General features: G+C 44.2%; 1 protein-coding gene across 2 annotated transcripts in view; it reads left to right on the top strand.

Annotated features, from left to right (window-relative positions):
- The window catches only part of cntn2 (contactin 2), a 99,676-nt gene extending 78,526 nt beyond the window's left edge, over positions 1-21,150 (top strand). The window contains exons 17-24 of one of the 2 annotated variants that reach the window (XR_013098533.1): positions 573-643; positions 1,118-1,352; positions 2,874-2,989; positions 3,654-3,840; positions 4,561-4,673; positions 5,828-5,996; positions 6,976-7,148; positions 18,187-21,150. Coding sequence is in view for 1 of the 2 variants with exons in the window: in XM_004574486.5 (XP_004574543.2) it covers positions 573-643; positions 1,118-1,352; positions 2,874-2,989; positions 3,654-3,840; positions 4,561-4,673; positions 5,828-5,996; positions 6,976-7,085 (1,001 nt within the window). In the remaining variant the exon portion in view is untranslated. Of the gene's footprint in view, positions 1-572; positions 644-1,117; positions 1,353-2,873; positions 2,990-3,653; positions 3,841-4,560; positions 4,674-5,827; positions 5,997-6,975; positions 11,426-18,186 lie in introns of those variants that run through there. The other variant, XM_004574486.5, reaches the window with a different exon arrangement.
- The last annotated feature ends 3,829 nt before the right edge of the window (positions 21,151-24,979 follow it).

The following is a 24,979-nucleotide window of genomic DNA, read 5'->3' as shown; positions in this document are numbered from 1 at the left end:
AATGCCTGATGGTGTCCTGATCATCTGCTCCCAGGTCTGGACCATCGCTGAGCTCAGGCTGGAAACTCTTAGGTACAGAAACATGTGCTAAAGATGTTGTGTTGGATTGAGGTGTGGTGAGCTTGGAGGCAAGTTCATTGGATCAATTCCTTCATCATCCAGGAAGTGCCTGCAAGCTCTCACATCCTCATGCACCAGGAGGAGCCAGCGTAGGGTCTGACAGCAGGTCCAAGGATTGAGCCGTTGCACTGTAGAGGTCTGTGCATCCTCCTCCCCGGACCATCAAACCGCTCACGTTAAACAGTGTCACAGGCAGTATATATGCCCGTGTACAGCACCATTCATTTCATTAACACTGACGCATATGAAACTGATTAACAACCCACTCTCCTGAGCAGGAAGTTTCATTGATTTGATGCTGTACTCTATTTTTTCTGAGAGTATATAAATACTAAAAAAGATTTGGTGTGTCACTGTCTCTTGAAAGCAGTACTTTCCAGTTTTCAAAGGCACTTTGGTACATTGATCCACACTCGTGGTTCATCTTGTGTCTTTGTCCTATTGGCCCTCAGCTCCCACTGTGGCCCCGAGTGGACTGGGAGGTGGTGGAGGAGACCGTGATGAGCTCATCGTTACATGGACGGTGAGTGGAAAGGCCAAATGGGTTTTCTCTATTTTCCAAACAGAGCTGAATTTAGGTTCATATGTTTTCAAAGTTTTTCATTCATTCGTTAACAAATAGTCATTTTCTTTTCGTTTCATTCATAAAATGTAATCTAGTATCAGGTTAGTTGTTACAGTTTCATTCTAGTGTTATGGGCCAGGTTATTGTCGGGTGTTCCAGTACAAACAGATACTGTGATTTTAGAGGCAGTGTTAATGAGACCGAGGTGTTAATCGTCCACTCTTGGGCCAGACCCAAAACGGTGGTATTCCGATTACAAGTAGGAAACAGTATAAGACACTTACAGAGATTCAATTAGACAGAAAGACAGAAACACGAGCAGTTAACCATGATCAGTACTGGAGATACTGTGGTATCACTGTGATCATGATGGTGTTACTGGGACAGCTGGGTTCAGACTTGGTGTGTGAGGATGTCTGATTTTGTCTCCAGCCCATGGCCAGAGAATACCAGAACGGTGACGGCTTCGGGTACATCTTGGGGTTCAGAAAGAAGGACACATCATCATGGACAGAGGTGCGAGTTCCACGTGTAGAGTCCTCTCGACATGTTTACTACAACAGCAGTCTGGCAGCGTACACTCCCTTTGAAGTGAAGATCAAAGCTTATAACCGCAAAGGAGAAGGCCCGTTTAGCCAGGTGGCTGTGGTGCACTCTGCAGAGGAAGGTGAGTACCGCTGACGTTCAGCTACTTCCAGCACGGTGTGATCATTGTGGCAGATGTCCCAGTGTCCGTCCGAACTGCTCTGACCGCATCACTGCTTTGTACAGAAGTAGTTTGTGGTGGATGTGCTTGTGCACACGAAGATGTCGACTGGTTCACTGTAAACGTTGAACTGACTCAGTGACTCTGAGCTCACCTGCACAGCGTTCTGTTTAAATGACATGAATGAACCAAGAAACTGTTTCTTACTAAACACGTTTGTGGGACCACATGAGAAGCGTGCCACGGTTCCTGTTTCCAGTGTAATCTGCTTCTATCATGGAACCAGTCCACCATCCCACCACATCCCAGCTGTAGATATGAGGTTTGAACACTGCTCAGATACTGTGTGACATTCAGTCAACAGCAGGTTGGTATTCAAAGCTGAATGTACTGGTTTCTACTCTACCAGAGCACTCTGAAGTGAACGTCCAGTTTACCAGCAGCAGCATCTTAGCATGTTGGACTTAAAACACACACGAGGTAGTTAGGGAGGTGAAATACACCAGGTGAATACTCAGACAGGTAAAAGAACACAGAGACAAGACTGATTTGCACAGGAGACGCAGAGGACAAGAAACAGAAAGAACCTGGTATCAAGAAAGCATCCATCCATTCTCCTCCTCATGTCTGAGTTTGTGGAGCAGGAATACAGAAACGCAGACGCGCTAACTCGAGTGTACAGAGCTGGAACTGAAACCACCGCCATGAACAGCCTCTGTAGCTGTTCATGGCTGACTGAAGTCTAGCCTAAAGAGGTCTCAAACTGTGGGAGTGCACCCATGCCTCTTTAACTCAGCTGCAAAGACTTTCTCATTATTACTGCAGTCTTGTTCCAGCCGCGGTCCTGCCTCTGTTTGCAGAGCTGACACTCAGTGTTTCTGAATAAACTCTAGATACTGGAAGTCTCACCTGAATGTTTAATGAGGACATTAGCTGAAGCTCCCAACCTGCACGTCTACAATACATAATCTATATAAGCTCAATTGGTTCTATATGTCGTTAGCAAGTTTACACATCTGTGTACTTAATTAAGACAAGACACAGTGGTGTGTACAGTCAGCTCCTACTTCACTTGCAGGTCCATACACCATTCTTATACTTAGAGACATGAGACAAACAACATTTCAGATCCATGCACGATGGAAGGCTGTGAGAGCACGGGGCAGGGATCAGTTTCCAGTGTTTCTGAAGATCACAAGAAGATTTCTAATGTAACTCCACCTGCAGTCTTTTCTGTAACCACTAGAGGGCAGCCATAGTTTTAGAAAGGGTCACAGTCAGCTCACTTACAACTTGACTGATGGTAGTAGTCCATGTAATGAAAAGCCTGATACATATGGGCTGGTTAATCAAGCACAGTAAGAACATGGTCAGCAAAGCTGCAGCAGAAAAGTGGACAACACTGTAAGAGTATATAATTATGTGAGACAGTGCACATACTGCACATTGCTAACCTTTTACACTCTGGCTGACTCCTCACAGAGCCAACCGTGGGACCTTCCAGCATCAATGCCACGGCACTGTCCGCCTTTGAGATCCAGGTTTCCTGGGAGCCTGTGCAGCAGCTCAGCACCAATGGCATCCTGAGAGGATACGAGGTGACGAACTCAGTGACTTCATCCCTGTAAAGCAGCATAGCCTGTAACTATCACAAATATGTGGACAACTGAGAAAACATATCGTGCAGTCACAAAAAGCTGGTCTCTTAGGTGATAACTGTGTGTATGGGACACGCACGGCCTAAATGACCACAGTAAGGAAAACGTTTCAGTAAATAATGTTCAGAATATAACAGACCAGGAAAATGTCAAAGGAAAGGAAGCTAAATAACCTGACATATTGATAGCACACAGATAGCTGGAGCAGTAGCACAATGCATGCATACTCACAGTATGTGTGCTCATTAAAGAGTGAATGCTCATCCACAGGGTGCAGCCATGTATCATCAATTTATATCAAACTACGAGCTTAAAAACAGCAGGAACAGATATGTGGAGGAAATAATAGAAAATGACAGCAGTCTGATGGCTTTGTATCATGTAAAACCTTGTGTTATTTCAAACTTTGTCATGTGCTGTAGACAGCATGTGTGTCTGAAAGTGAAGGCTCTGAGTACTGTTCACATGGAGTTTATAAGACAACATTAATAATAATAATAATACCTTTGAAGAAACCCAAGGACGCTTTAAAAAGAGTATAAATGTATAAGCTGAAGAAAGACGAGTGAAAGGTCTGTAGTGATGTGTCATTGTGCGTTAACAGATCCGGTACTGGCGGCAGCACGAAAGAGAAGCAGCAGCGGACCGCGTGAGGACGGCGGGCCTGGAGCCGACAGCCAGGGTGTCCGGACTTCGACCCAGCACTCGATACCACGTCGCTGTTCTGGCATACAACAGTGCCGGCACAGGACCGCCCTCGCCACGCACCGCCGTCACCACCAGGAAACCACGTACGGGTGCAGCGCTCTCTGTTAGAAAGATGACAGCAGAGCACGTAACATAAAGCAAAGACAACTCACTCACAGAGACGTCTGCTCTCACACCCGTGCAAAGGACACACGAACCTTTCAGACCATATACGACTGCGTTTAAATTATGCAGGTGTAACATCCAGCTGGCTGCTCGTTGGTGTTTGCTCTTCACGATAATACATCTCAGATAATGAGAATGTCATGAACACATTTATTTCTTGTAATTTAATCATAAATGTCATATTTTATATCTTCAATATTCATTACATGTAAGTGACTCAGGACTTATTTTGAATGACAGCTCATTAAAATCAGATCAATGTTTCTGTCCTGGAGGCGAGCAGGCCCCAGCACAGTGATGCCCGACAGGAAACCATCCTGCTTTGCTTCTGCTGACTGAGTCAACCACGTGCTTTTATAGGAGAGTTTACTCTGCTTACTAAAGTTAAAGCAGATCTGAAGCTTTAATCACTTCAGATGCAAATGTTCCCTTTGGAAGCTGCATTCATGGAGCAGCTGTAAAGCTGCGTCCAGCAGTCTGTGCTCTTCTAATCACCACTCTGTCTGGTGTGACTTTGTTATACAGGGTCAATACCCTCACAGTGATACACATGAAAATGGCTGCTGTTACTCAGGATGCATCATTTCTACTGAAAGGGATGAGCTCGATTCTTTTGAAATGTGCTTTTTCCTTCTCAGCTCCCAATCGTCCTCCGGGCAGCGTGTCGTGGAAGGCTCACGGCTCGCGGGTCACGGTGAGATGGGACCAAGTGACAGCCATGCACAACGAGTCAGCCATACTGGGCTACAAAGTGAGTCCTGGATCTAAATACGATTTATGTTATTGATCCCACATGTGGAGAAATAATCCGAGTGTTTGCTAGGCAAGCGCGTTGCATAGTCTTAATGCATAAGAGCTGGGCCAGGCTGTTACAGAAGTAAGCTGCTGCCTGTCCGGTGATGCAGATGGTGGTCAAGATTAGCTGTGATACACTTTCACCACCCTGTACCAGCAGCGTCACATCTGCAGGTGTTTGCAGCGTGCAGCCAATCACAGAGCCAGCCTTCCTGATCAGTTTATTTGGTCTTATTCAGTCCTGAGCACTCTCTGTGCATGCATGCTGAAGCATCATCAGCTTCTCACATTTTGGAGTTTCCCCTGGAAAATCTTAAATGGTTGTGACCCTGAGAACGTTGTTATCTTCTCCTAATATTCATATGGAGTACACGTTGATACCTGTCACCCACCTGCATGCTTATTAACAATAATAAAAGACTTGTAGTGGGATTGGGATACCAGTCAGCAGGATGGTCTGCACTGGCTGCTTGACCAAGTGCAGGAAAGCCCATTAGTCTGAGCATGTCTCCAACGTGGCCCAAGAACATTTGATCTGTGCTTATTTTAAACTGCAGCTTTTGTTCATTTGTAATGGTCCAACGTGTTCTGTCACTCTGTGGGCAGGAGGTGGTTGATATGCTTTATACATTTGAATCTGTATTTACGGTCGGAACTTAAAGCCACTTGCATGTAGCATGGTTTACAGTACTTGTGACTTAAAAGAAAGTTTGTAACAGTCGATCATAAGAAAAGAGCAAGCCTGCGATCAGAGCTCACAGCTGGACAGTTAGCAGTGCTGTGATTTGGCTTTGGGAATATAAAAATGTTATCCTGGGGAAAATCCTTCTTTTTCCTCCAGCATTCAGGGACTCGAGGATTGTCATGTCTGTATTCTGAGCACATACAGGTGTGTTGGATTAACTGCTTTCTTTCTGCTGCAGCGCTCATGCTCGGTAAGGTTCATCGTGAAACAGCTCACCTCATCGTGGAATTATGTGAACCAATAAACTGGCTGTAAAACAAAGTCAAAGATCTTGTTTATAAGCTTGTGTCATGTTATAATCACCCAAAGATAACTTTATCAAATCAACAGATAAACACTGTAAAAAGACTTTGTTCTGTCTCCAGGTTCTGTACAAGCACGAGGACCAGGCAGCTTTGAAGTTTCTGGACAAGACGAAGACGTCAGTGAGCCTGCCGCTGCCCAAAGACAAGGCTTACATTGTGTTGGAGATTTGGTCATGGGGCGAGGGCGGGGACGGGCCAGCACACGAGATTATTGTGTCCCGGGATTCAGGTGACAAATCAGGAAGCACAAACCATATATTTCTCCGGTTTAATAGTTCATTAGTTAAAAAATAGTGCAAATAATGAAAGGAAAACACATTTTGCTCCCTGGCTGTGTTACATTAGGCCAGATTTGCTTCGTGGTTTCCAACACAGGCCTCTGCTGCAGCATCGTCTCCACGCAGTCTAAAGGTTTCTAAACTGTCCAGACTCTGTTAGCTATGACAGAGTCTGCTCTAGTCTTCTTGAGGGAAACCAGCCACATGGATTTTGTGCCCCTGTATTTCCATTGGTGAAGGCAGTGATTCCAGAGCCTCTCAGTGATACACTCCCCTCCTCAAAGACTTGTTTTAGCTGTCACTTCAGTCCTCTGTGGTCTTGCAGGCCTTTTCACGCTGCTCTGCTTTTTTTAAGGTTGAGGTCGATTTGGAAAGTTTTCATAGCTTTTCCAGCCTCGTGATTGGGTCCTTCGCTTATATTCACGATGACAGTGAAAAAATGAGCAGGCCTCACCTGAATGTGGTTATTGGTCAGCTGTCCAGCTCATTTGAAGCCTGTTAACTTTGGGGACTGTGTATAGAAACATGTTTACTGTGCACTCTCAGGGACCAGTGAAAAGCCGTTATACAAACTCTATTCACCTTTTTACCTGTTTGCAGCACTTTGATTCCATGCACGTACGCTCTTATCGATAAATAGTTATGCAGAAGAAAAACGACCCCTGGAACCTGCATTTATCCAAGGCCATGTTATCTCCGAGATATGGTTTGATAAGGATATTTATAATGTTGATCATAAACATTTATGGCTTTAAATGTTAGCCGTTTAGTGCATGCTGGTTATAAATGAAGGTCAAGCCAGGAGATGTTTTTATTTGTGCACGTTTCTTGTTGTCGTCTAGGCTTCCATAGCTGTGATAGTAATGCTGTTTCAAGTCAGAGCTATAGCCACATGTACGCTGAGCTGTCCATGTGCTCTCTGTGTTGTAGGGACTGGTATGATGGTGCAGAAGGATGCCTCCTCCACACTGCCCTGTCCCCATGCCCACCTCCTCTCAGGCTTGGCTCTGCTCATTTCTGCGGTGGTGTCAGGCCTGTGATCTCGGCCAGTCGGAACTTTTTCTTATGGGTGGCTTGAAACTAATGCTCTCCTTTATGGATAGGTGGGTGTGGGTCCGGGGGTGGGAAACACGGGGATTCGCTTTTAATAATGACAAGGATCTTTGTAAAATGTCTGCAGGAGGTATTATGTTTGTGCACTGCTCTCAGTATAAACCATGCCTTACTGGGACACATGTGGCTGACACATGTGTCCTTGAAACTGTAGTTGGCAGGACTTCAGGTGTAAATGTAATAATAGAGTCAACGTGGTGGAGGTCTGCGTGTTCACACTGAGGGCAGGTTGCTTACTGAGTCTACAGGTGATGTTAGAGCATTTGTCACTTTACCAACTGAACGTGTGACGAAATACCAGAGAGGCTGATGGTCAAGCGTTCTGCTAAACCTGCCAGGTGGCGAATTAGAGACAGAATCCAGCTCTTTCACCTGCGTCTCCTGTTTGAATCACAAAGTGCTTCTCTTGTTGCTCACAGTGTGAACACAGCATAAACCCGAGGCTCTAAAGAACTGCTAACTGTTGTTTCCAGCTACTGTCTCTGTGCTTGTCTCACGTGTCTAGATGATTATTATACTGTTTGATGTCTTGTTTCATTTCAGGGAATTGAAATTTGATTGTATTTAATTCTTTGTTGATGTTTTTTTGTTTTTTCTTTGAATCGTTTTGACAGGAATGTAAAAATACTTGTGTTTGTGTTTCTCGGGTTTACTCTCAGTGTCTCTTGTGCTGATAGGCTGAGATGAAAAGGCCAGAGCAGCAGGGATGGATGACCGATCACCAAAGTTATCAGCAGTGTTGTAAACTGTCCTCACTGTAACCCCGTTATCAGCTCTTATGTAACGATTCTGCTCCACCACACTTTACAGGAAACATGTGGCCGCTGTCATGTACATTTTTATCTACAGCTCGAGAGTTAAGATCAAACATACACGTCACGTGCTGAAAACTGCTGTTTTTTTATTATTTTGTTGTTGATATACTCAGAACCTTTGACTTGGTTTGAATGGTAGCTGCTGCTTTGGTCTAAGCTGTTGGCAGGAATGCATCGTTTTGCTTTTCTACCCGTAAAACACTGCAATGCTTCAAACTGAGTTTGTACTGGACGAGGTTCTGTTGTTATTTTACATCTGTACCAAATGTTATTGCTAATGCATGCAGCGCTTAATATGCTGTTCATTGTTAATACAGTCTGTTCCTAAGTCAGTAAGTGAGAAGTCACACTGGTGGATTTTTACATTCCTGTGTTACGTCAGTCACACTGTCTAATGCTGAGTCATCGCCATCACTTTCCCCTAATCCCAACCATATATAGTAGCATTGTAGGATAAGTTTTCTAACATCATTTTATTGTAATATCCCCAAATAATCTCTTAAAGACATAAAATCCCCCTTTTAGCCACATCACGGTTTCTTAATAATCTGCTCAGAATAATCATGGAAATAGTTCTGCTGTCCTTACACAGGATAACAATCAATACATGACTGATAGCTATACAATGCAAAAGGCTTAATAAGAGAAACTGATGCTATGAGAGGAGGCTGGGGAAGCTCCAGACAGGGAGCGTGAGTATGAGTCACTAGCTTGCTTTTCTCTTTGCTGGTGTCTGATGGCACCAAGCGTAGTGGTTGTCAAAAGGCTAGGAAGGAGGATTAATTAACTATGGAATAAAAACAGATTAAAAATAAAAGACTCAATATGGTGGACTGAATAGACTTCCATACTCATGCAGATATGTGCAAGCCACGCTGAATGCACCACCTTGCTAAAGCAGTGTTGGGGTATGGATGAGCCTCGCCATCCAGGCCCAGCCAATAAGTCACTGAGCCCCTTAGCTGAAATCTGAAAGTACACTTCTACTACAACTTACACAGATGAATATCATTTGGAAATGAAAACCTAAACACCCTAATGCTGATAAGCTATTGCAGCGCAACTAGAGATCAATGTTTGATGGAGCAGCTTTGGAGCAGATTTCCCCAAGAGTGAACTATGAGCAAATGGTTGCATATACATGCCGTTTTTGTTTTGGGGTTTTTTGGTGAATAAAATGACTTGAGATGACCCCCCCCCTTCCTCCGCCTCCATATAGGTTGGTTGCACAGAACATATGGTCTACTGCCTAAGGTGAGAAATATCTCCTCACCTTCTGCATGCAGTGTTGAGATGCAGTTGATGGAAGATGAACTTGAATGTTAGTATTTATGCTGCGAGCGCTTCTTGGCTTACTTAAGGAAGCTGTGGAAGCAGTGGATCACCATCTCTGTGTCAATCCAAGAAGATTGCAAAGCATTTAAGGCTATTACTATAGTTTTTTAACCTATCAGAAGAAGGTCACTTAAGCTTTTATCCCCCCATTCAGCCAAAGGGGAGAATGAGAGGTGCAGACATGTGCCGACAATCAGAGGATTTCAGATTCATTTATTTTTTTGACATCCTGTTATTTTCAGCTGACATTGAGAGACAACTGAATTTGGCTTTACCTCAGAGATTCTTGAATCCTTGTGCACAAGTTAAAAGATGCATTTGAAGCCTGGGGAAGCAAGAGTGGCCCAGGGAGCGATTTCATCTAGCATAAACAGAGGACAACAGAGACAGCGCTCCCAGCTGAGCGAGAGATTTACATGCTGTTTGCGCTCACCAGAGCTTACAGATGGTACAGACTTGTATATGTGAAAAGTGTAAATCAAGCTCTTGCAATTGCACAGCACTGAGCTTGAAGCTGGAGCGAGAATTGCCAGGAGAATAGGTTGTAGTCCTAACAGAAATGCTATTACACCGTAGAACTTCATGGATGATGATGATGATGGGATTGAAGAAAATGTTCCCCAAAATCAAAATGACTGAAAGGCAACCAACATGTAAAACGACACAATCGCACGAAAGGCGAAAACACTTTGTTTTCACTGACTGCTGCAAAAGAAAAGGCCAGCTCAAGGAGACAGCGCTCCCAAGGTGGAAGCTGACGGAAAGGTTAGCTGAAGAAATAATGAAAATCACTCACCCCAGAAGAATAACCTCCAAACTATGCAAAGTAATTTCCAACACTGATGTATCTATCGCGCTACCAACACTCAAATGGGAAAATGACCTGGAGTGCTCCCAATAACTCCCAATACTCCCAATAACATTTTCTCCATGACCAAAAATGCAAACGTACACAGTATAAATCAATTCACCCCCAACACAAAGGATAATGTTTAAAATGGGTTTAGGGAGCACAGACACTTGTTCACGGTGCACTTCAGGGAGGTCAGACGATTACTTCACCCATGTGGTGTGTGTATAATCATCAGTAGTCACTAGTGATCACGTGATTTCCCTTTTTAATATAAATAACATGTTTAATGTCTGCAGGATGAAAATTGGATTTTTTTTATTAGAAATTCTACCGAACAATCAGGCTGGGGTCTAACCCTAACCCCAAAACATATTATTAGTAGTGCTGTCAATAGATAAAAAAAATCTCGATTAATCACAATTACTTGATCAATAGCTTGGTTGCAATTACTTTTTTTCAACTTTATATTTAAGCCTGTAACTGACATCTAAACAACATAACTCAAAGAATGTTAAATGCTTAAATCCAAAGAGAGTTTGAATAGTCTTCTTCAGTCTGTCAGCACAGGTTCTCTCCTGTGAAATACAACTTTTTAACAACCCATATACTAATAGGTAAGTATACATATATAATAATATTAGTGCTGTCAAACAATTAAATTAAATTATTGAACTTAAGTGGGTCAAAAAGCATTTCCACTGGCGCAGACCTAGTTGTGGCATGAAGCTTGATATAGCTGAAATCAAGAGATGTAAGCTTCTGTCAGATGTTTAACTCAAGCCGTAAATAATACTGGTGCTACTAATGAATTTTTCACAGGTGTTTATTGGCCCAAAATAACTGGACCAACATGTGAGCACAGATAATGATAACACCTAGCTACAGCTATCTACGTACAGACAGAAAAAGATTTTTTCAAATGTTTGTGTATGTTAGCCACACTCGACTTAAGTGAGGTGATGAAGCAAATACGAAAAAATGAATCGTCACAGTCATTAGGTTTAAGTATAAAACAAAAACGTCACTAAATGTTTTGGTTGTCCACATGAATCATATACTGAAACACACCAAAATCAAGTTTCAGAACCAAACAGTGTAAAAGAGGTTTCCTGTGCTATGTTACTGACCATCTGCGAAGCCTTCGCTTTGGAAAAGAGGCTGAGAGCGACATGGGTGTGACACACAGACTGTTAAGCTATATCTCTGGTCTTTAAATACACTCAACAAAAATATAAACGCAACACCTTTGTTTTTGCTCCCATTCCCCATGGGATGGACGTAGAGACCTAAAATTCATTCCAGATACACAATATAACCATCCCTCCCAAACAGTGGTCACAAATCAGTCCAAATGTGTGGTAGTGGGCACATCTGCCATATTGAGATAATCCATCCCACCTCACAGGTGTGCCACATCAGGATGCTGATCTGACATCATGAGTAGTGCACAGGTGTACCTCAGACTGCCCACAACAAAAGGCCACCCTGGAATGTGCAGTTTTGTCTCACAGCAAAATGCCACAGATGCCACAAGCAATGAGGGAGCGTGCAACTGGCATGCTGACAGCAGGAATGTCAACCAGATCTGTCGCCCGTGCATTGAATGTTCATTTCTCAACCATAAGCCGTCTCCACAGGCGTTTCAGAGAATATGGCAGCACATCCAACCGGCCTCACAACCGCAGACCTCGTGTAACCACACCAGCCCAGGACCTCCACATCCAGCAGGTTCACCTCCAAGATCGTCTGAGACCAGCCACCCAGACAGCTGCTGGAACAATTGGTTTGCACAACCAAACAATTTCTGCACAAACTGTCAGAAACCGTCTCAGGGACGCTCAACTGCATGCCCGTCGTCCTCATCGGGGTCTTGACCTGACTCCAGCTCGTCGCCGTAACAGACTTGTGTGGGCAAATGCTCACATTCGATGGCGTCTGGCACGTTGGAGAGGTGTGCGCTTCACGGATGAATCATGGTTCACATTGTTCAGGGCAGATGGCAGCTGAGAATGTCCCAGTTCTTGCATGGCCAGCATACTCACCGGACATGTCACCCATTGAGCATGTTCGGGATGTGCTTGACCGGCGTATACGACAGCGTGTACCAGTTCCCACGAATATCCAACAACCTCGCACAGCCATTGAAGTGGAGTGGACCAACATTCCACAGGCCACAATTGACAATCTGATAGACTCCTGGACGTACAACACCACAGCACTGGCCAAGAAATCACAGCAGCGTCTCTTCTTTCTCCGCAAACTAAGAAGAGCAGGAGCTCCAGCCCCCATCATGCACACTTTCTACAGAGGCACCATCGAGAGCATCCTGTCGAGCTGCATCACTGTGTGGTTTGGAGCCTGCAATGCGTCCTGCCATAGAACCCTCCAACGCATAGTGAGAGCTGCAGAGAGGATCATTGGTGTCTCTCTCCCCTCCCTCCAGGACATTTACAGCACCCGTCTCACTAAAAAAGCCCTTTGCATAGCGGCTGATCCCACGCACCCAATGCAAAGCTTCTTCAAGCTGCTGCCGTCAGGGAGGAGACTGCGGAGTCTCCAGGCCAGGACCAGCAGGCTGAAGGACAGCTTCATCCATCAGGCTGTCAGGAAGCTAAACTCCCTCCCGATTCTGCCCCCCTCTCCCCTCTTCTCCACCACGGTCTCACTGAACTCTGTCACACACACACACACACACACACACTCACTCTCTGACGCACTCACTGGCCTGCACCAGTCACTTTGTGGAGCATTGGACTGCCATTACCTCATAAGACTTTGCTGTTACACTATCTCTTACCGTACACTACTAAATCTCCATTTGCACTATTTGCCTATTTTGCACCACTATGCCTTCTTACTTGAATATTGTATATTGTATATTGCATAGCTTTTTTTTGCTATACGTAAAATTGTATTGTATTTATTTAAATTTTCACTTTTTAATTATTTTATTTGCATTTTTCTAATCACTAGGGTTTGAGAGTAACGCAATTTCTATTCTGTGTATGTCCTGTACATGTGGCAGAATTGACAAATAAAGTTGACTTGACTTGACTTGACTTGACTTGACTCCATGCGACGATGTGTTGCACTGCATGAGGCAAATGGTGGTCACACCAGATACTGACCGGTTCTGGGTCCCCAGACCCCCAATAGCGCAAAAAACTGCACATTCCAGGGTGGCCTTTTGTTGTGGGCAGTCTGAGGTACACCTGTGCACTACTCATGATGTCAGATCAGCATCCTGATGTGGCACACCTGTGAGGTGGGATGGATTATCTCAATATAGCAGATGTGCCCACTACCACACATTTGGACTGATTTGTGACCACTGTTTGGGAGGGATGGTTATATTGTGTATCTGGAATGAATTTTAGGTCTCTACGTCCATCCCATGGGGAATGGGAGCAAAAACAAAAGTGTTGCGTTTATATTTTTGTTGAGTGTATGAGGAACGTATTGCAAGAAGTTTAAGGTGGATGGACGGGTCAGCAGAACACTGAATTTTGGACCTAAGTCTCCAATGTTAGGTCCGGTCAGAGCAAGATCTTTTTTGTCCTGGTTGTGGAACACTGGACCAGGTCCTTATCCTCTTGAGAGTGTGTGAGAGTGGATGGGACCAACCTATGACCAACCTGTCTACATGTGTTCTGTATACTTCGATTCAGTTTTTTTCATATAGTGCCAAATCACAACAACAGTCGCCTCAAAGCGCTTTATATTGTAAGGTAGACCTACAATACAGTGTCTGTCTGCTGAAACCAAACTGGAAGCTGGTTCCACAGAAGAGGGGCCTGAAAACTGAAGGCTCTGCCTCCCATTCTACTTTTAAATACTCTAGGAACAACAAGTAGGCCTGCAGAGCGAGAGCGAAGTGCTCTAATAGGGTGATATGGTACTACAAGGTCATTAAGATAAGATGAGATGTATGTGAGGAGCTGTCACGCTGTCGAGGCAAGCCGTGTGGTGTTGGAGGGAAAAGGACCCAAAACGCAGGCAGTTGACTGATGCAAGTGACGTTTATTTGCAAGTAATAGGGTGATGGAACAGGCAGTGAGGAGTGAGGAATGACAAATGACTAAAGAAACCTAAACCGGGAAAACTAAATAACAAACCTGAGAACATACGAAACGGTGTGTGAGGCAGAGAGACGCAGAACCAACAACCAGCAGGAGAACACACAGGGCCTAAATACACACAGCAGTAATCAGGGGATGAGAGACAGGAGGGCAACACAGCTGGGAGGAATCAGAGCTGACGGGACAGAGGAAACGGAAACTGGACACACTCACATGAGACAGAGACCTTCAGAATAAAACAGGAAACTCGGACACAGAGAACCAGACAAGACACTGAACTGAACAGACAGATTCACACACAGACAGTGTGACACCATAGACAGAAGTGGGACCAGGGCAGGCACAGAACAGAAACCTAAGAAATGGCAAATCATAACAGAATACATACTCAGGATAAACAAAAGCATAAAGAGTCGTCAGACTCAGGACCATGACAGGAGCAGGATTTTGAATTCTGGATTTAACAGGGAGCCAAGGAAGGGAAGCAATACAGGAGAATTCTGCTCTCTTTCTAGTCCCTGTCAGGACTCTTGCTGCAGCATTTTGGATCAGCTGAAAGGACAACTTGATAATAATGAATTACAATAGTCCAGCTTAAATGTTAAGAAATGCAACCAGTGCAAATCAAGTCAATTTGTAGTATCACTCTGAGGTTTTTTTTTGTTTTAATTTAACAGTTATATTTCACACATGCAAGAAAGCAGTCCTTGTTTAATATGCTCATTAAAGAAATTATACTGGTCCAAAATGATTTCTTACAGTTTACCTTCTGTTAGTCTGTGAAACCAGCACCCCAATACATGAAGTATGGATTGACTCTCTGTTTGCAAAGTCCAGTTCCTGATGCTGAGTTTTACCAGTAGGCAGTGCAGATGGAGCTGCTGGGTGAGGAGTTCTAACTGCCTCTGATGTCCACCCCTCGTATGTCTGAGGAACCCTCACAGGATCTGGGCTGTTTGCCATGTTTGCACACATTCTCTGGTACAGACGGCACACACACACACACACACACACACACACACACACACACACACACACACACACACACACACACACACACATACATATTAATGAAACTTATACTTGGATTTTTATCTTTGATTAAGAGTAAAGATGATTTACTTTTAGCAAAAGCATGAACACCATGTTTCTAAGATTTTTACAGAGTAGAGTGACCTCAGTATTTTCCCAAACAAAGCAGGGAATTAGAGATCATCATTTGTGTGTCTTTCAGACATTCCTGAAGTTTAACTAACTGGTGAGTAGTGTTGGTCAAGTTACTTGAAAACAGTAATTAGTTACTTATTACAGATTACTTCTTCAAGAAAGTAATCATTACTGATTACTTATTTTCAAAACTAATTGGTTACTTTATTACTTGGTTACTTTTTAAAAACATGATACACAACCTGAATACGTGATAAAGCAACAGACCTTTCAGGCCAATTCTATTTTTTCTGCCTAATCCATCATATGAAATTGAATCAAATAAAAAAGGCTCTTTTTAAAACTTGTTTTATTAGTTTTAATCTTTTAACTTTATAAGATAAGATAAGATAAACCTTTATCTGGTCATGGTAGAAAGTACAAGAGCAGTAAAAATGAAGAAAAAAAGAAAAAACAATAGACTAGAATAAGATAAGATAGAATAACATGCAGAGACAGGATGAAAGTTATCATTGTGTTTTGGATGTGTGTGTTTGTGTCACGGTTCTGGGTCAGCATTTTGAGTTTCTTATTATTATCATTATAGATCTGTTTCAGTTATTCTTGGTGAGGTGTCAGTTCTTAGGTTTTGCGTTCTCATGTGTATTGCAGTTTCTGTTCAGTGTCTAGTCTGTCTCTGTGTCATGTCTGCATCTTTGTTTAGTGGTTTCTTGTTTCCTGTCTCATTGTGAAAGTCTTTGTCTTATGTTAGTGTGTGCAGCTTAGCTCCCCCGTCTCATTAGCCCTGATCTCCCCCAGCTGTGTCTCCCTTCTGTTACCCATTCCCTGATTACCACCCTGTGTATATTAGCCCTGTGTTGTCCTCAACCCAGTGTCACGTCGTACCCTCAGATCCTGCCTGTGTGTTCCAGTTAGTGTTTTCATGTTTGGTTTCTGTTTTGTTGGTGCCAGCAATAAAGCTGTGGTTTTCAGTTATATTTCCGTCTCAGAGTCCTTGGATCCACATCTCCACCTCCCCGCACACAGAGCCCTGACAGTTTGTTGTGGAGTCTGTCAGCAGTGGGGAGGAAAGACCTGTGAAATCTCTCCGTCCCACACTGTGGGTGCCGCAGTCTCCCACTGAAGGAGCTGCTCAGTGCTGTCAGAGTCTACTGCATGGGGTGGGAGATGTTGTCCAACAGGGATGACAGTCCCCGGCAGAGATGCTGCTGCCCCAGCAGACCACACCGTAAAAGATGGCTGAGGCCGCCACAGAGTCATAGAAGGTCTTCAGGAGTGGGCCCTCCACTCCAAACGACCTGAGTCTCCACAGCAGGTACAGCCTGCTCTGCCCTGTCCTGTAGAGGGCGTCTGAATTATGAGTCCAGTCCAGTTTGTTGTCCAGATGAACACCAAGGTACCTGTAGCTGTCCACAGTCTCAATGTCCATACCTTGGATGTCCAGTGGTTGCAGTGGAGGATGTTTGTGCCTGTGGAAGTCTACCACCAGCTCCTTGTTTTTGCTAGTGTTGATCTGGAGGTTGTTCTGCGTTACTTGTAATGCGTTACTGTAATCCGATTACTTTTTTCAAGTAACGAGTAAAGTAAGGGATTACAGTTGCAAAAACGGTAATTAGATTACAGTTACTTTCCCGTAGGAACGCTGCATTACTGCGTTACGAAAACCGTGATTTTTTTTTTTTGCGAGAATGTCTCATGACAGTGACGTAAGCGAGTGCGACGTTCGTGATAACAGCTGTGTGCAGATCAACAGTGGATCATATATCGAGTCCGGGAGAGAGTATGAGCGTGCAGCATTTAAAGCGTGGAAGTACTGACCTTACTTTGAGTTTGATTCCATAAAAAGTGACAAAAACATTAGCGTCCATCGTGCGTGGGAAGAAAACTTCTTTTTACAGCGAAAAAACCCCTAAACTTCCGAGCAAGGACCAAGTAGCTACGACGTAATGGGAAACTCACAGAGAAACTCGCGGATTCTTCCACTGACCGCGGCACACCTGCACCAGGGTAAACCTCCGCCTACCTCACTCCTGCTTTACAGGTGAAAATAGAGCAACACTCCCTGCCAGTGGCTGATGCCCTCAGCCGCTGAAAACGCTACGTCCAGGAGGGAAGTGACGGAAGGTGAGATAAGTGACGGAAGTGACGGGGAAAGGTAAGCGACCCATGTTGTAGGTGACGTCAGACGCCGGAGATTTGGCGGGAAAAAAAAAAGTGAATGGTAGCATAGAGTTTAACAAAGTTTTTTCAAGCTTCAGTATTGCCAAATAAACTAACCAACTGTCATATAACTAACAACATCTGTCCTATCATCTCTAACACCCTGGAGGACAACGAGGAGAGTTTAGACGCTCTCCAAGATTACATCGACCGGTGCTTCGAAGATTTAGTGATGAAGAAGGCCCAGAGCGCGTCTTCCCCGGCCAAAGTTGAGACGGGCGATATCGCCCGGCAGACTCCCCCGGCACAACATCGCCTGCCAGCAAAGATATCGTCGACATCCTGGAGTCAATTGATAAGTGATTGTCCAGTTTTGATGCAAGGCTGTCCCTGGTGGAGATCTTACACCGGGAATTTAAATCTCTAAAAGAATCCCTGGAGTTCAGCCAGCGGCAGGTGGAAACACTTGCTGCGGAAAACGTCACGCTACGGGACTCGGTCAAATCTCTAACCGAAAATGTGACCCAATTAAACATAGAAAATAAAAAAATAAAAGAGACCGTTATGGATTTACAAGCCCGTAGCATGAGAGATAATCTGGTGTTTTCTGGTATTCCAGAGTCTGCCGGAGAGGACCCGGAAACGACCGTGAGACGCTTCATTAAAATCCACCTGAAGCTGCCGGAGGACACGGTGAAAAACATAGGGTTCGATAGAGTGCATCACATAGGGGCTCCGAAGACAGGAAGACCACGTCCTATTGTAGCCAAATTCGGCCACTTCAAGCAGAAGGAGCAGGTGAAGAGTTGTGGCAGAGAGCTGAAAGGAACGGATTTCAGCGTGAACGACCAGTTCCCCAAAGAGATCCTGGAACGACGCAGGGTCCTCTTCCCAGTCAGACGTAGTTTTATCCAGAAAGGCTCCCGAGCTGTCATCGCCGTGGACCGGCTCTACGTGGACGGACAGCTCTACTGCGACCCCGGCATCACTCCATGGCTGTATTGACCGCACACCAGATAAGAATCCGCTACACTATCCTCTTCACTCACACTCTCTTGTATTAACTTTTGCTTAACTATGTAATTTCAGTTTGCTAATTTAGTATAACGTCACCGTCACTCTCCGCCAACGCTTTAATTGGAATGTTTCCGTTTTTATTTCTTTCCCTCTCTCCCTCTTGTCGCGCACCTTGCTCTTTGGTTTATTTGCTTCTCTTTTCTATCACTGCGTCGATCACCTGTTTCCCTATCCATCCACAAGCGACACTGTCTATTTCTACATGCTTACTCTGCACGATCACGCACACACATGCGTTTAAAGGCAACACATTTACAACAGCCACACAGCGCACACAGATATAGGATACACGCACACATTTGCTCATATTAGTTATTATGCACACACATAGTCAGACCTATGGAGCTTCTTACCATGCATTTTCTTCTCTTTACTCACCAAAAAAAAAAAAGATGTGTTTCCATTTTCCTCACCCGTCTAAGCGAGACATACAGCGTACATCATTAGCCACAAACACACAACTATGGGCATGCTAAGATTTGTACATGGAATGTGCATGGAGCTGGCTCTAGGGAAAAAAGGTTAAAAATAATTAACCAACTTAAAAAATTACAGGCAGACGTTGTTTTATTACAAGAAACCCACATGCCTGTCACAGGTTTGAATAAACTTAAAACACCTGAGTTTCCTAACGTGTTCTCAGCCTGTTATAATTCTAGACAAAGGGGAGTAGCAATTCTAATACATAAAAATATTAATTTCACAGTACTCGATACAGTTATAGATCCAGAGAGCAGATTCCTATTCGTCAAACTATCTATACTTAACCAAAAGCTAGGTATTGTAAGTATATATGGTCCAAATGTTGATGAACCCTCATTCTTTCACGGTTTTTTTAGTACACTCTCTGAACACTTAGATTGCACAATTGTTCTTGGAGGCGACCTCAACCTTGGACTAAATGAAGACATGGATAGGCTCAATACAGCAGGAACTCAGCGTAATTGGCAATCCACAAATATAATCAAACAGTATATGAGCGACTTTGGTCTTTGCGATGCATGGCACTCCCTTCACCCCACCAGTAAGGAATATACTTTTCTCTCACATGTCCATCACTCCTACTCTCGTCTGGATTATTTTTTGGTCGGCAGCTCACTGCTGAACGACATTTCAGACACTGAGATTCACCCTATAGCTGTCAGCGATCATGCTCCTGTATCTTTAACACTAATGCAAAAGAATAATACTACGCCAAGTAAAAACTGGAGATTTAATACATCACTGCTCAAAGACGAAGATACTTTAAAAAAGACTGGACTCTATATTTAGGCTTTAATGACATTCCTAGAACATCAGCATCTGTCCTCTGGGAAGCAGGGAAAGCTGTGATGAGAGGTAAAATAATCTTTCTCATCACATAAGAAGAAAGAAGAAAACAAAAAAATTCAGGAACTAGAGAAAAACATCAAATCAAAATCAAATCAAATCACTTTTATTGTCACATCACATGTGCAGGTACATTGGTACAGCACATGCGAGTGAAATTCTTGTGTGCGAGCTTCACAAGCAACAGAGTTGTGCAAAATACAATAATGTAAACAAGCAAAATACAAGAATGGCTACATCTGAAACTAATAAATATATGTACAATATATAATAGTATATGCATTTCTGGATGTGTATACTAAATATTTTTCTACGTGTGTGTGTGTGTGTGTGTGTGTGTGTGTGTACACATATTTTACAAATTAAATAGAGTAAACAATAAATAAAATATATACAAATATACATCAAATCCTTATGTGATGTCACACCAAGATCAAGAAATATTAAACAAAATACGCAAGACAAAACTAGAATTAAATGAAATTATTAATAAAAAGACTAAATTCTTAGTACAAAGACTTCGCCTGCAAAATTATGAACACGGTAACAAATCCGGACAATTTTTTGCTAACCAGTTAAAAATCAATAAAGAAAAAACAACTATTTGTGCTGTTAAAGATTTATCTGGGAACACAATATATGATCCTAAAAAAATAAAATTTTCAGGGATTTCTATAAAACTTTATACACACCACAAATAAACCAATCTAAAAACAAAATTGATCAATTTCTCGACAACATAACTCTTCCAAAATTATTGGACACCCAAGCAATGGCACTGGATTCACCACTGACGCCAGGTGAACTCCAGGAAGCCCTGATAAGTATGCCCAATAATAAGGCTCCAGGTCCAGACGGTTTTCCAACAGATTTTTACAAAGAATTCTGGACAATTCTGGCACCCGTTTTTCACATGATGTTGCAGGAAATCAAAGAAAATGGTAGACTACCAACAAATATGAACTCTGCAAATATCAGTCTCTTACTAAAACCAGGCAAAGACCCTGTATTTCCTTCAAGTTATCGTCCAATATCCCTTATTAATGTAGACCTCAAAATAATCTGCAAAGCCCTCTCAAAGAGACTAGAGGAGATAACCCCCCTCTTAATTCATCCTGACCAAACTGGTTTCATAAAAGGTAGGCACTCATCAACAAATACACGTAGATTACTTAATTTGATAGACTACTCATACAGTAAAAACCTAGAAACTACAATATTCTCTTTAAACGCAGAAAAAGCATTTGACAGAGTTAACTGGAAATTTCTATTTGCAACTTTACACAAATTTGGTTTTGGATCCTCTTTCATAAACTGGTTAAAAATATTATATAATTCCCCAACAGCTTGTGTCAGAACAAATGACCAAACATCCTCCAGCTTCTGTCTCCTGAGGGCACCAGGCAGGGTTGCCCACTCTCCCCTTCACTGTTTGCAATTTATTGTAAAATAATATTGAGCCACTAGCAGCAGCAATTACACAGGCTACAACAATTAAGGGCATAAAATGTAAGAATGTAGAACATAAAATCAGCCTTTATGCGGATGATGTGTTACTTTTTCTCCAAAACTCACAAACCAATATCTCTGGGGTAATTGCATTGATAAATTCTTTGTCTCAGATTACTCAATTAATTGGTCAAAATTTACAGTCCTTCTGATTAATTGCTCCTTCCATAATTCTTCTGCTTCTGGAAATATAAAATATTTAGGTATTAATGTCTCTCCTAAAATTTCAGAATTAACTAAATTAAACCACATCCCATATTTAAAGACAGTAGAAGGCGACCTGGCTAGATGGAAATCTTTACCCATAACACTCATGGGAAAGGTCGCCGCTATAAAAATGATGGTCTTGCCAAAAATAAACTATTTATTTTCAATGATCCCAAATAAGCCATCACAAGATTGGTTCAGATCTCTAGACTCGTATATTTCTAAATTCCTTTGGAAAAATAAACCCCCACGTATCAGCTTAAAAACACTACAAAGGACCAAGGATAAAGGAGGATTAGATCTGCCTAACTTTAATCACTATTTTTTAGCCAACAGGCTTCAGTTCATCTCTAGATGGTTTAAACACACCCTCTTAGATGAACCTTGGATAGATGTAGAACAGGCACTATGTAATAACCTAGAAATTTCAGACCTACCATTTATCAGCTCAAACATCAAACGACATGAATGCTTTAAAAGCATCAACATCAGCTCTTCTCTGACAGCATGGTGGGAGTTTCTAAAAATGACAGAGCCTTCATTAATCCCATGCAAACGTACACCTATCTGGAACAATCCGGACATATTACAAAACAATAATATGATAAACTTTCCAGATTGGAGTTGCAAAGGAATTAAATACTTTGAATATATATTGGAAGGAACAGACTTTATTTCATTTGACAGACTAGTTACACAAAATGGGATCAACAAGAAACGATTTTTGGAATATCAACAAATTAAATCCATAGTAAAAAAGAAATTTAATCCCAGTGAAGCTGAATTACAAACACCACCAAGTGTGGTACAATTTCTTACTTGCGGAAGCGGATTTATCGATCAGCTTAGACCAAAACCTTTGGTCTCAGATATCCTTAAAAACCTTTCAATGGATCAGAAATCCCAGTTTGCAATTAATACAATACAAAATATTACACAGAGTGCACTATACTGGTCATAGGATGTTCAAGATGGGCTATACGCCTTCCAACAACTGCTCACACTGCACAGCAAATACACCGGACAATTACATCCACGCTCTTTGGTTCTGTCCACCAGTTCAGAAATTCTGGCGTGAGATATGTGAAGACTTATCGAAGTGTCTGAAATGCAACATTCCAGCCTTTAGTGTGCATGCTGGTCAACTTGGATGAGGTCAATGCAGAAATAAACACAGCCCACGTTGTTTTTACGGCCCTATGCATCGCCAAGAAAATGGTCCTCATTAACTGGAAAAATAAAAATAATCCTAATTCTAACCAATATAAAAACCATCTAATAGATCACATTAGTCTTGATACAGCCTCTGCCATCACATTTGATCAATCCCTTTGGGCTCCTTTGATCGGCTTCATCACCTAGTGGGGGTCATGGTTTGGTCCTGCCTTCGCTATTGTGGTTGATATGGGGGTAGGGACGGCCTTAGGGCGTCTGGGGAGTCCCTAGGGCTGTTTCCCTGGAGGGACTAACCTGGGGGATGTGGCCATGACCTGGTTAGTGGCTCTTAGATGGTGTTTTCCTTGTGGCTGCATACAGCGGAGATGGGGGAGGGTCTGTGCTGGCAGACGTTGGTTACTGGCCTGGTAGCCTGGCTGCCCCTGGGTGGGTCCGGGACGGGTGTGGAGGCTTGGGGGTCTGGGGGTGCTCCGCCCCCGGTCTGGGGTTTGTGGGCGGGTGGATGCAGGGGGGCTCAGCCCCAGTGCAGGGGACCTCTGGTGCATCGGCCCTACTAGGGGGCTCTCTAACTGGTGGGGAGGTTGTTATATCTTTGCAGGTGGTCTCCTCACTACAGGAGCTCACTCTGCAGGTGGGGGGAGAGATATAGGAGAGGTGGAGAATGAACTCAACCTGAGTGTCTATTGTCTTGTGTAGTTTGGGAGATGATTGGATGATGGGGTGGGTGCAGTTTTCTCTGGGGTGGAGTCGGGTGGGCTGCCCCGGACTCTGTGGGGCTGTGCTGCTGCTGCGGGCCCCGGTCCGGATGGGCCTGGGCCCCCTTGCCCTGGTGGGTTCCAGAGTGTGGGGGTGCCTACTGGGGTCAGCGGGGGAGCTGGCCCCAGGGAGGGGCCGCTTGCCCCTCCCTTTCTTCCCTCCCCATCCTCAGCTGCCTCCCTATTCCCGCTCTACCACACCCACCCAGACACGCAGGGCTTGGGGTGCAGGTATGTCACCAGGGTGCAGGGGAGGCACTCCCCCTCTGTCCCCTTCTGGCCGCCTGTGCCTCAATTTTATTCTGCAACCTAGACATCCACATTACTCACTCTTACATAACACATACATATAGGGCCTTGGGGGTGGGCACGTTTTACAGCATCCAGAGGATGGTCGGTGTACTCCAACCCACCTCTGGTGCTGGTGCCCTACCCTCAATTTTAAATGTATTTAGACACTAAGGGTTTTCGGGAAGAGCCGTGCTGCTCTCTGAGAGGAAGCTAGTACCATGCTCTCCTGTGTTTTAAATGCACTTTAGAACAGCACACAGCAACACGACATATGAGCGGGCGGAGGGAGGTTTGGGGTCTTCGCTCACCCCGGTTCTGTTAGCCGTCAGGGCTGGGGGGCTGGGAGGAGGTGCTGGCCGTCAGATTGGGGTCTGGGATGCGGGGCCTCCCTGCTACTGCAGATAAGGAGGTGGTCCGCTTGCCTCTACCCCAGACAGAAGGATTACATCTCCTGGGTCTAGGTGCAGCTTGCCCCTCTGGGGGCGGGGGTACCTGGACCTGGGATATAGAGTATGTCTGGGGAGTGCGACTGTTTGTGCAGTGTCTATTTGTGTCTGTCTACACGTTGGGTGAGTGCCGAGTATTTGGTTTTGTATATGGGGGTGGGAATGCATGTTTCTGTCTGCGTGCGCCTGTTCGTCTGTGTCTATATGTCAGGTTGGGTCTTAGACTCGACCTCTCTGGGTACATCTCAGGCCCTCCAAAGTACGGAGGCCTATCTCCCCTCACCACACTCCCTGCCGGTGGCTGATGCCCTCAGACGTTGGTGTGTTGGTGGTCCTTGTCGTCTGGGGCTGGGCGCTCATGTATGTACCGGCTCACTCCTGGTGGCCGATTGGCAGGGCCTGGCGCCTGTGGCCCGGCTGGGCCCCTTCCAGGGGGTGGGGTGCCCTCAGGCCTCTGGCCTCTGGGCCTGAAGCTCGGTCCTCTCTGGCACAGCTGGCTGCACACTGCAACCCCCTCTGGTCTCTGCTCCGTGGCTGCTGGGTGACCTCTCGTTTGGGGCTCTACTCAGCTCTTCCCAGGAGGGTGGCACGGTTCCCCCCCTTTTAGTGGTCCTCCTCGGGT

The sequence above is a fragment of the Maylandia zebra genome, linkage group LG5 (genome assembly GCF_041146795.1).
Source record: "Maylandia zebra isolate NMK-2024a linkage group LG5, Mzebra_GT3a, whole genome shotgun sequence".
In the NCBI taxonomy this organism is placed as follows: Eukaryota; Metazoa; Chordata; class Actinopteri; order Cichliformes; family Cichlidae; genus Maylandia; species Maylandia zebra.
Note: the sequence above shows the minus strand (reverse complement) of the source record. Positions and strands in the feature narration are given on the sequence as shown.